Raw genomic sequence first — 13,532 nt, forward strand, 5'->3', positions numbered from 1 at the left:
ACTGCCATCTCTACACTACACTATACTTATTTTTTAAAAAAAATCTTTTGTTTGCTACTTTATAAATTGGAACTTTTAAAACAACAATTAAAGAATTTGAAAATTGAAGTAAATGGGAAGTATTTTAATTGTTTTTCAAAATAATGTCTCACAATAAAAGTTCTGAAATTTTTAAAAAACAAAAAAATACTACTAATAAGTCAAATTATATGGTTTGTTGCATGCAGAATCTTTATACGTTACTTAGAACTTTATACTGTTCTCATGCAATTTAAGTAAATATTTCATTGTAAAAAATGAAGGACAAGGATATCAGTTATATTTTTTCAGTATAGAAAGGGTAAACATTTCAAGAAGGTCACCATTTGAATGAACAAATCAGAAATGCTTTGTGCTGTGCCTAAACAGTCCAGCTATTGATCAAACTAAACATTTAGAAGATGAGTAGCCTAATGACTAACTGTGGGAATTTTATCTGAGTTGTCCCAACATTTTGGCTTCATAAAGAAATGAACCATCATTCAAACCAAGTTCAGAACTCAAAAGCAAAAACTTCAAGAAAGTTGACTGTTTTTTATAAATGACTTGCACTTCCTAACTGGATTACATGTTTCACTATGGAAGCTGCAAGTGTCAGTGATATCATTTTCTATAAGCTTTTTTAAGGGTCACCCTCCTTTACTGTATGGGGATATTCATATAGCTTTACTTGCACTAATTACCATTTCTGTGTCAACTAGATTTGCAGTAGTTATATCAAGCTTTTCACATGTAAGGAAGAAGCCTACATCAGTAGTTTCAGTGGTACGAATTCAACCAGAATAATTTTCAGAGATCACAGCTGTCTGTGGATCAGTCATGACTATGCCAAGCACCAAAGAGATCCACTATATGAGCTTTACATCTCAAGGGTGTACTCATGGACCATTTCATCAAGAGTCCATCAGATAAAACCATGGGATGCCATGCTTGAGAAAAAAGTATCCATTAGTAGCTTTGCTAATATTCCTTCAGTCAAATTAACCATTAGAAATGCCAGTATCTCAAAATGCTTGAACTCAAACAGACTTTCCTTCCACCAATACCATCTGAATTTTAACTCTGGTCTTTTCAGAGCCTCTATGATTAGTTTTTCATAGTAGCATGAAGTGTTTCTTCTCCACATCTCTAGGTGACTTTTGAACAAGAGGGATGAAGTCCATGCTTTGACAGTAAACTAAATGCACATTTTGAGAGGAATTATTTGTAAAATTGTGTAAGGTAAGAGAGGGAGAACATGCAATTCTATAAAATCCCACAACATAAATTAATGATGTCCATGTTGGAGTTTGGGTATTGAGTTGGGGAGTATAGGAGTCCGTTCGAATTCCAAGATATGGTGATCAGTTTGTTTCATAAAGGACTGAATGGCATTTATTATATGATGATAAAATTACACTGGTAGAAAGTGAAAATTTTTGGTTGGTGTAGGATCCTCCAGAACTCTAGTTGTTTCTTCTTTGTATCAGGTACTTCAAGTAAAACCACTACTCTAAGAGATGAATATGGTTGTCTCTAATCTAAAATTAGGCACTGGTATCTAAGGTTTAGACTTGTTGTGGAAATTAAAATCAGCATGACCTGTGAAATAAGCTTTGGCCTTTTAATGAAACAATCCAGTGCCAACATGTTAGCATAAATATCTTCAGAAAGGAGCACTATTACTTCTCAATCTATAAGTAGTATTTCAGATTCTTTTAAAAAGCCAGTTTAGTGTGTAGTTGGTGTTTGATGTGGTAGTGGAACCAATATGTGAAACACATTGTTTTTGTCCATAAATAAAGCTGCATTTGTTCACAACACCAAATGCTTGCTTTGTATCAGTACTAATCTGTAATTACAGGGAAATGGCTATTCATTTTGCTGCTAAAATAATTATCAGCTCATTGAATGCAATGGAAATGACTAGAATAAACTGTTGCTAGTGTTGCTTCAGATGCATTGTGACCAAGGACAGATCCATGGGTACCTAAACATCTGACATCACTATTTGAGAATTGTACAGATAATTTGGGCTCGTTGTAGTAACAAGAACATAGTAAATATTGAATAAATTTTCCAACATGTATGTCGGATCTTATAGCCAACTGAATCCAATATCAGTAACATGCGCTACATAGTCAATAGATGTATCTAAGTAAGTGTAAACAGTATGTGTGTATCTAGTACTGAAAGGAAGTGTATGTGGTTAAATCTTTAGTGTGTGTCTGGTCAAAAATAGGGTATTCATGTACATACTGGAAGATGTCCACTTGTCTAATGCATTACACCTTGCTTCCAGGAACTTGCTAGTGAAACAAGAGCAGATGTAAAACTGCTCCCAGATTAAAAAAGTTTTTTATAAACTTTTTGTTGTACCATTTGGGTTGCATAATGTACTTGCCATTTTTGAGAGTTTGACAGAGAGGATTAGAGTTGGATAAATGTCTCATTTATATGGATAACATTTTAGTGTTTTTTTGTAGACTACAGTATACAATCAATGGTTTTTCAATAGGTAAAGAAAGCATGCTTGAAGTACATATCAGAATAGTATGTGCTTATATGTACTCTTTGAATTTCTCAGTCACATTTTGAGGGGGGGGGTTGGAATGTTTATGGATCATAACAGTAAAGAACAGCTCCATCTTGTGAGAGAATATTGTGCAATTTCTCCAGCTGAAGTAAATTTTAGGTTGACTATCCAAACTGTTCAGTCAATCTAATGGGATTTCATTGTTAACAAATATTCTAGTTAATCATAGCAGCATTGTCAGGATGGAGTATAACATGTTATCCTGTGTATACAAAGAATTAACTACTGTCATCTTGTATTTGTCAAACCATAGTATCACTGATTGTATGGTATAAAGTTTACCATTCAAATGAACCATATATCATTTAAATGGCTTATGAATTTCAATAATGTGTTAGAGATATCCACATTTAGAATTACAATGCTGTATGAGGACAACCTTGTACATTTTCACTAGGTAAAGCAGATGGATTGTCTACCGAAATAGTGAAAATCCAGATTCTGAAATACATTGCAGCAGCAGTGACAACAACCATATACTTTATGATGATTTCCTTGTGGTTGTACTTCACATTAAAAGAGCTCTGGCAGGAGCTTTCCAAAGATTGTGATCTAACTTGAGTGTTACTTGTCATGCAACAATAAGAAGGGTAACTATTAAACATTGAAGAACGTAGTCTTGGTTCCCATACCATTATATGACCAATTACAAATGCAGGTAGTGCATACTATAGAGTAGTGGTTTTGAAACTGTGATATAACTACTGGTCCCCAGAATTCTGAGGTAGGAGATACTCTGATGCAAAACTGAAAGCCATTAGTTGTGCCAATGTATGGAACTAATTTTTCAAGCTACACCTGCATTAAGGTATTACAAGAGAGTTTAAACTCCTTGTTAGAGTTGTATGTTCAACTTTATAGAAAATAGATGTAGATAGTTCTTTACTGGAGATGAATAAAAGAGATTGGTATGTACAGTTTTATCAGTTACTATATTAAGGAGTCAGTTTTGTTACTTCAACACAGTCTCTTGCTAATTAGTGGAAAACATAATTTTGAGCAACCAGATGGTTCAGTGACTCAGTTTTAACAACCAGTACACAAATATGTACTTTTTTTTGCATATTTAAAATTATAAAATTTACCAAGAAGAAAAGTAAATCTAGTTTATCATGTAATATTTTTTACTTGCCACTAAAATAAACCATTTTGATTGATTTCTGGGGATGGGTAAATAGAAAAATAAGACTTGAACATCATATAATGCTGATTTGTAGTGTATGTCTTGAAAACAGCACACTGAATCAAGCCATTTACTTATACAATAGAAAATTGTTTTACAGTTCAGAGTAAATAGAATTTTATGCAGCATATACGATCTATACAAACAGTGGCAATATATATATATATTTTTGTTAGATTGAGAAACATTGCAGTAAACCTGGAGTCTATCCACTGGAAGTATTGCCTCTATTTCCTGACTTTGAGGTTAGTATCAATAATAGCTTTATTCAAGAGTGTAAGTTATCCCTATTATTATTAATAATTGTATTACCTAAACCAATAGGAAGTATTTATAAAATAATAATGATCTTAGCCACAAGAATGGAAACTTACCCTTATTTAACCCTTCATACCCAATGCCTAAAATTAGTGTGCAAAATCTCAACATCAACATTTCAAAAATTGTGATTTAGAGCCTCAAATTACCTCCAAAATAAAACTGTAAATGATATTCTGATATTTTAATTATTTGTTTGTTTTTAAGTTTTATTAACATTTGTTTCAGATGAAGTACTTAAAAAAGAATAGAAACTGTTAGCCCTAATTTTTTTCCCATTATAATTTTATTGTTGGTGGTACGTATTCAATTTCACACCTATGCAACTGTACTTTGTTAGTAAAAGACTTTAAGCCAAAAATCTAGTAATTTTATATTTGTTTAAGGCTATCTTAGTTCATATAATTTGAAAGCAGAGAATTTGATCATGTCAAAACTCTAAAAGGCAACTATTCCCATGTTTTCTTTTGCAATTTTCAAATTTCTAAATACATTTTGAGACATCTCAAAGTTAAGCAGGGTTTTGTCTTATAAGTTATTGAAAATTTATTATTTGTATGCTATGAAAAAGTAGTAACTTAACAGTTTCCTTCATTGTTTATTTATTTATTTTATTAACTCTCACTACAGACTCAATATAATATACATGAGTTAGTCTACATATTTGCACATGTTAAGTGTTTGCACTATAACTTTTGATACAGCACGTGTCTTCACAAAATTTGGTAAACTTTAGGTAAAGATTATAAGTTTTTGTACACAGAAAATCAGATTTCTAATTAAATATTTTTTACTAAATATTTGTTTGTGAAAATTGTTTTGTTACTAGTCCAAGTACAAAGGGGTTTTGTGTTATAGTTAAGAAAACTATTCTTCGTTGTAAAATCTTGGATATTATTTGCTTAATCTCTAGAACCTCCTAAATACATTTCAAATGTTTGTTTTTAGTAAGATTTGACATTTCATGTTTTTTTCTATACCATTTGTGGGGTCTATGAACTGACCAACATCATAACCATCATAAAAAAAAATAGGAAATATAAATTATTTTTGTTTTCATGCTGGAATGATTACATAGTATAACACAAAAATACAAATGTTTAGTTTAAGTTGATTAAGTCTCATAATGCTATATATTTAATATTTTGTATTATGTTGATCCTTCCAGTCATGCCCAGCTAACATTACATAAATTGCATTGATGAGGTGCAAGTGTACTCATGATATGTATTCAATAATATAAAATTGACCTTTAGTCTTCTCTGTCTTGGCTGTGTTTTAGTGGAGTAGTATTTTGTAATATACAGTCACATTTCAATTATTGTACATTATATATGTATATAAATTATTACTATTTAGGAATAAATTATTAAACTTATGTTTATTGAAATATAAAACAATAAGTCAAGAAATAAAGCATACAATTGTCTGTTGTCGCTAAGACTTGAAATTGGTTGCTGCTGGACATAGGTCACTAAGCTTTTAAAATTTTGAATGTGGAAGATGTTAAACAAAGTTGTTTTTTTTTAGGTTTTATATATATATATGTGACGTCCTTTGACCCATGACTCATCATAAAAGTAACTGTCATGGGCGTTTTTTCCCATTAAAATAACTGTTGTATATTTCAAGGCCATTGTAAATACGGGTATCATAAAATTTGGCTTTGAACAAAGATAAATATTATGAGGTCTACTTTAAACATGTACATAAAGTTGTAAAAGAGGACATAGATAACTTTCACATTTTAAAATAGTGAAGTGAATACTGTATTTAAAGTGGTTTTAATGTTTTAGACAGTTTTATTCACTGCAGCAGTTCTTTCAACAATGCCTCCCAGTGACTCAATCTTATATCTGCAAATGTGAAATTCTAAAACTGGGTTTCAGTACTCATTGTGGGCACAGCACAGATATTCCATTATGTAGCTCTGTGGTTAACTACAAACATCTAAATATTTCAACAAAATAGCCTAGAGCATGATGTCACTAGGCATGCTATAGTATATGTACAAAAATTGGCTTTCAGGTCAACAGTTGCAGGTCATGCATAGCCAGGGTGTAGATCCTGGGGGATGGAGGGTATACATCCCCTTCATTTTAGGTAGGGGTATAGTGCATACAATCATCCCCCCTTCAGTTTGGTCTGTTGAATTGTTTTATTGCATCACAGACCTACAAATTGTGTGTTTGTTCTTGTGATTCTCGTGTTCTTACCAATCGAATTACATAATTAGGCCTAGATGTAGGCATTTTCAGTAGCCGAAATGTACATCTTCAATATAGGCATGCTTCTAAGCTTTTCGATCTAAGCGATAGTTCATAAGTATCAGACAGTAGACCTAAGTATACATGCAAGTATCGTGGCAACAAGATTACTCTGTAACTGCATGTTTACAGCTTTCAGGTTCACGTAATCACAGATTACCAATTTGCAAATTTAACAGTCCACATAAGTGGTTGCAAAATCATCCCCATCGGGTATAAAAAAATCTACACGTGTGCATAGATATAACTACAATTATATAGTTATTTTTATTGTATTACAAATCATCATTTAACTAAAAAATCAAAATTATAATTTAAAATATCTCAAAGTGAGCAAGGTGTGTTTGAAGTTTCTGTATTTTAGTTACTGTGACTTTTATTACTTATTGACTCTCACAATCCAAGGCCAAAGGTGGCATTATACTACCCACTAGATTATAAAGGGTTACACTGGGGTGTTAATTTTATCTGAGCTTGGGATCATTTTGGTAATATGACATATTGTTAATCTGAGGGCTTGCGTTTTACATTCTGTTGCAACAGAAATGTCTTGCATTTTGGGGTTGCTGATGTACTGAAATGTTGGTTTTCAAACCCCACTATTCAGTCAGATGACAATAGGCAAATCTTGCCTAAGAATTGTTGTGCATATTGGTTAATTTTTATTTTACAGTCTTTTCTTTTATCACTCTTTATTCAAAGTTTAATGCCACAAATCCTGTTTTAAATCTTTACTTATGAACAAATTAGTAACTTTTTTTGCTTCCATGTAATTTCAACAGTCACAATTTCAAATGTAAATCATTAGAAAGCATTCTCACATTAAAGTACAATCACAAAGATGCCAACTATTTCAAATGACTGAGCATAATGATTGTAGACAGAGTCCTTTATCATTTGTGGCTACTAGGCCTGACCAATGTCTCTAAGCTGTTTATTATTATATTATTATTATAACTATTATTATTTATTACTGCTATAGATTGCTCATTTATAACTGTGTTTTGTGTATTTAATAAATAAATTTTAAAAAAATATTTTGAAATTATGTCTTTTATTTAGTTCAGAGTAACAAATGTACTGGTAAAACAACACTGAACATGCACAAACAGTAAGCAGAAAAAGCCTTTGTGTAAGGACTAGTTTATATCATGTTTATGATGCTTATTGTAATAGTTTTGCAGCTGTTGCAGCCTTTGCTTTCATGAGAATGTCTCTGGATGGTTGGGAGTTACAACAACATTGTCCATTTGACTGCATACACATCTTGTGCATTATAATACTGCTCAAAACTGAGGTGCTCAAGTTTGGTCTGAACTTGCTTTTGTTTTAGTCACTAAACTAAATATCCTTTTACTGTCAGCATTAGAATGGAAGATTGTAAGAATTCCAAGCATAACCCTACACAGAAAGTCATACTTCTGGTTACCATTTCCATCCTTAACTGTAGACAGCTGAACCCAAAACTTGTCAACATTCAACTGAAGGACAGTTTCTGAGAAAATATCAATTTAATAGTTCAAATATTGCCCTTCCAACTTGTCAATAGTGTTGTGCTCATGTGTATTTGCAAGGACAGAATACCTGTCTGTGAAGAAGTGTAGAGAAGAGAAATCTTTGCTTACTTTCAGTTTTGGATCAGCAACCTCTGCATGAATCAGAAGTTCATCATTTAGAGGGAAATGTTTCATCATGTAATTTGTAGCTGCAATATAGTATTTATTGACACTGGTGTAGAAGCTGATCAGGTCCAGGTCCTTTTCATATTTAACAATGTATTCCTTGGCAGCATTTCCAATAGAAACTGCCTCATCAGATTTGTATAAGGATTCATTGTTGTAATCAAGTTCAGTGATGTTGCCTTCACTGGCTTGATGTATCTGACAAGTATATTTTTAACTTGTGTAATCAGAGTTCTATGCATAATGTGTATGCAAGGTTCTTCTCTTTGCAATATCAAATTGGCTTTCTCAAATAAAGGAATTGCCGACTGAAGTAAAAGACAAAATAACAAGTTCATTTTGTTGTCCAAGAAACTGTCAACTTATCTAACTTGCTCTGCACATAACTTTTCTTGGTTACTTCCTTGCTAGCTTTTGTTTTCTTCTCTTTTTTCATTGATTGTCTCTTCTTTAGTTCAAGGTCAGACTGCCTAAACATATATTGAGTGATATCAAATGTTTCTTTGTCTGTTTTTGGAGACTGTTGTCTTGTGTCCCTGTGTGGCTGAGAAGATATCTTGACTGTGTCCCTGTGTGGCCGAGAGGGTGTCTTGACTGTGTCTCTGTGTGGCCGAGAGGATATCCTGACTGTTAGTCTTGCTACCTGACTGAGCTGCATGCCTAGCTCCTTTTGAATCTAGTTTTTCCTTTTCACAGTGAAAAATACTTCTTCAATGGCTTCCACATGTCCAATATTCTGTTGAGGCACATCCCAAGTGATAGCCATCTTGTGTTAACAAGTTGTAGAGTTTTTCTTGTTTCTTTGTCATACAATCCTTGAAACTCTTTGAAATGTTGTTTTCTGCTAGCACTTTTGTCCAGAAAATAGTAGATATATATCAGTATATCAGAAACTAGGCAGGGCAGTTTTCTGGAAGCTTTCTGGGCAGCAATATTCATGAGGTGACAGGCACAGCCCATGAAGTAAATGCTGGGCTGTCATCTTGAGATGTGTTCCGTCACACCTTTACCTATACCAGCCATTGTCTGAAGAAAAACTAAGACAGATTTCCCATGGAATTTTCCTCTTTGTCAGTTCATGGTCCAAAAGCTTAAATATTCTTTCCCGTTGAAGCTTCTTTCCATTCCACCATTGTCAAAAGAGAACAAACAATTTTTCCAAGTAAAGGGTCAAGATATCGTACAGCCACTGGATACAGTTTTGAGTCATCCATATCTGTGGATCCATCTGTGGCTAAACTGTAAACATTGTTAGTAAGTATGCTTGAAATCATTTTGTCATCTTCACAACCAAACATTTGTACAATGGCTGTAGTTTTAGTTCTAGCACAACCATTTTTTTTTGCTATATCAGTCTGGGAACATTTTTCTGAATAGATGTCCTGCATGATTGGCTACAGCTATGGGTAAATTATGAGCAATGACGAATTACATGAACATCACTTCTGCATTTATGGTTTCATATTCTGAATTTTTACTCATAAATGTCGTTATCTGCATCGTTTTTGTCTTCACCTCAGCCTTTTTATGGTGAGATGCTAATTTTGTATGCACCACAAAAAAAATCGATATGACAAACTGTACAAAACACATAACTGTCACTGACTTTTGATGCAATGACCGAAAATTTTGCACTATACTCTTTTTCTAAATTTTTGATTCACAGTTTTAGTCCTTTTAGATTTGCCAGAAACAAGACAATCTGGTGAGCGAGGCCTTTTTTTTTTTTTTATCTTGTGAACGATCACATAGGTGTTTCTATGCCAATAGAAATACCCATCTACACGAGAGCTGAGTGGCTGACAAGCACTGATGACGTAACTATAGATTCCCCCATGTACCCAGTATGGAGAAGCACCACACTCAAACTATTGGTAGAGGTCAGAGATACAAATATTTTTTTATTATTTCAAGCACAAACATGATTATTGCAAGTAGCCATTTGGACTATGTCTTTTATTTATTATCAAAATTTATCTGTATCTCACTAGAAATTTCCTTTTCACCCCTTTCAAGCCTTGGGGGAACAATTTATCACTTTATTGTATAGGCCTATATAATATATAATAATTTGGGAGTTGCAACAAGTTGTAATATTTGTCTGGATGAACGTATAGTCATAATGGTTATGCTCAAATCGTAATGGTTGGCATCTCTGCAATCAGTGTTTACCATTTTAATTGTAAAGCAAAACTTGACTTTAATTTTACTTTTCAATTATTTCTAACATTTTACATTGCTAGTGCTTTGTTTGCATTATTTGTTACTTTATAAAGTGAACGGATTTCTCTTGCTGTTCTCCTTTATTCAACTACTGTAATGTAAATAACTGAATCCACAAACTAGACTTTGTATTTCTAGCTATTGATCACAGTTTTATTCTAACACTTGATGATTAAAATAGTATAAAATTGTGTACTGTGTAAACTCTTAATTTAATTCAAATATAATATTATCCATTGAATTAGACAATGATGATTTGAAATTTCTATTGGCTACTTTCACAGTAATTTTATGATCTATATAGCATATTTTACTGAGATAACATGTAAATGGAAACCACAAGTATACGACATATTTTAAGTCTACTGACCTTTGATGAAGTTTTGATATCATAGATTGTAGAATGTAAACATGGTAAAGAAAGGCTAAGTGTTTTATAGTATGTTAAAACTTCATACAAGTTATTTTTCAATTAATAATCTATGAGCACAGCATATTAAGGCTTAACAAATGATCCAACTACTATGTAGGTAAAATAATATGTTTTAAGATAGAACTCAGAGTTGTTGTCTTGAAAGGGGTGATTACAATAAAATTTTGAAATGACATCAATGTGCAATATTAATGTTTCTTTAAAATAATATAAAAACCTGAACTTACTATTTCAGGAAAGATGTTATGAATAATTGTTATTTTGTTGTAACTTATTTTATATAGGTTTTAATAATAGAAGCATTAGTTTTTTTATAAATATATTGTTAATGAAGTTGTAAAAATGATTAAAATGACTTTTATCCAGTAAAGTCAGAACACACTTCAACAGATTATAATTTTCATTATGCTTTTGACAGGTTTCCTTATTCATAGAATCTGTAAATTAATCATAGATCATATATATATATAATCCATGTTTTAAAACTTAAAATTACAAAAATAAAAATGTGGTGAGAATTTATGCATATATTTTAAAGATGTTATGCTTGAAATTTAAATTTTGGATTCATGTGAGTAGGATCTTACCTTATCATTATGAAATTTCGCACAAAGCTACACGAGGGTTATGTGTCCCTAATTTAATAGTGTAAGACTAGACAGAAGACAGATAGTAATCACCACCTTGGCTACTCTTTTATCAGCGAATAATGGGATTGACTACCGCATTATAATGGCTGAAAGGGCGAGCATGTTTGGTGAGACGGGGATTTGAGCCCAAGACCCTTGGATTACGAGTCAAGTGCCTTAACCACGTGGCCATGCCCGAGCATTGTAAAAGTTGGATTTATACTAGTGAACATATGCAAAGATATCCAAAGGTACTATCATATTCATGATGATAAGAGGTAAGATGCAGTGGTAAGTTTGAGGTAACTAGATACAGTTAAAATAGACGATAACTTATTGCGGAGGACTCCAGAAACTGGATTTAACTAGTCTGTATAAAAATGGATCTTTAAAACTTTAAAATTGATTTTGAGATTAGGAATCTCACAGTATTATTGAAAAAAAAAATGTTATAGAAGGAAATACAAAGTGTAACAAGCAAAACAAACGTTGGATGTGTTGCTTTTCATTTTTTTTAATGATAATTTATGGTAATTTTTTTCACTAATTCGTCACCCAGCAATCAATATTAGAGACATGACAGAGGTTTGGTAAAGCACAACATGAAACTGTTTGGAAAGTCTTTCGATGACCTAAGTCTTTTACTATCAGTTAAAGTAAATAATTGCGTGTTTTAACGTACAAGGTAACAGTAGTAAAGTTAAGTTTACTAACAGTAGAGTTAGTACTGTATTTACTTGGGAGTGCTAATGCCAAATTACATCTCATCAGACGAAACATGACTTGCTACATGTTTGACTAAACATTAATAAACTATGAATCTTGAAAATATCAAAATCACTTTAAAAAAAAAACTACAGCACAGTTCTTAAGTCTCAGAATGAGCCAACTGTCATAGAAAATGTTCTTACATGAAATTAGTACAATAAATATCTATTTTAACTAAAAAACTTACAGAACACCCATTTCCACCACTGTGTTAATGAACTGCCTCCCTACCACAATTATAGCTAACTGTAAAGAGAGTTCAAACAAACACCCTCCTGTTCTACACTAGAAGGAAATGAAGGAAATGAAAAACAGTTTCAAAATTACTGTTATATCACTTTATAAAATATCTCAGAAAGGACACAAGACTGAAAAGTACAATAAGGTATAAGTTAGTGAGAGCTCTAATAACTTGTCCAGAACCAAATGGTCCAAAAAAATAATGTTTCAAACCTAAAACGTTAAAGAATGTGTGTGACTAACATGAAAAACTTTGATTGATTCTTCATTGTTTAACTTTCTCACGACAGGCTCAATCCCAAGAACTGACCTAATAATTATTCTGTGCTTGTTATAGTATTACAATGCATTCATAATTATTCTGTGCTTGTTATAGTGTTACAATGTATTCATAATTATTCTGTGCTTGTTATAGTGTTACAATGTATTCATAATTATTCTGTGCTTGTTATAGTGTTACAATGTATTCATAATTATTCTGTGCTTGTTATAGTATTACAATGTATTCATAATTATTCTGTGCTTGTTATAGTATTACAATGTATTCATAATTATTCTGTGCTTGTTATAGTATTACAATGTATTCATAATTATTCTGTGCTTGTTATAGTATTACAATGTATTCATAATTATTCTGTGCTTGTTATAGTATTACAATGTATTCATAATTATTCTGTGCTTGTTATAGTATTACAATGTATTCATAATTATTCTGTGCTTGTTATAGTATTACAATGTATTCATAATTATTCTGTGCTTGTTATAGTATTACAATGTATTCATAATTATTCTGTGCTTGTTATAGTATTACAATGTATTCATAATTATTCTGTGCTTGTTATAGTATTACAATGTATTCATAATTATTCTGTGCTTGTTATAGTATTACAATGTATTCATAATTATTCTGTGCTTGTTATAGTATTACAATGTATTCATAATTATTCTGTGCTTGTTATAGTATTACAATGTATTCATAATTATTCTGTGCTTGTTATAGTATTATTACAATGTCTGTGCTTGTTATAGTATTACAATGTATTCTGTGCTTGTTATAGTATTACAATGTGTTTCATAATTATTCTGTGCTTGTTATAGTATTACAATGTATTCATAATTATTCTGTGCTTGTTATAGTATTACAATGTATTCATAATTATTCTGTGCTTGTTATA

General features: G+C 31.8%; 1 protein-coding gene across 9 annotated transcripts in view; it reads left to right on the forward strand.

The window, feature by feature from the left end:
• Positions 1 to 13,532, forward strand: part of LOC143243213 (RNA polymerase II-associated factor 1 homolog) — a 49,880-nt gene that overhangs the window by 21,327 nt on the left and 15,021 nt on the right. For 4 of the 9 annotated variants that reach the window (XM_076487037.1, XM_076487043.1, XM_076487036.1 and 1 more), the window contains one exon: positions 3,974 to 4,042. In XM_076487037.1, coding sequence (XP_076343152.1) covers positions 3,974 to 4,042 — 69 coding nt within the window. Of the gene's footprint in view, positions 1 to 3,973; positions 4,043 to 9,816; positions 11,097 to 11,423; positions 11,628 to 13,532 lie in introns of those variants that run through there. The other 5 variants (XM_076487039.1, XM_076487040.1, XM_076487042.1 and 2 more) reach the window with 5 other exon arrangements.

Source organism: Tachypleus tridentatus, unplaced genomic scaffold (genome assembly GCF_004210375.1).
Source record: "Tachypleus tridentatus isolate NWPU-2018 unplaced genomic scaffold, ASM421037v1 Hic_cluster_2, whole genome shotgun sequence".
Taxonomy (NCBI): domain Eukaryota; kingdom Metazoa; phylum Arthropoda; class Merostomata; order Xiphosura; family Limulidae; genus Tachypleus; species Tachypleus tridentatus.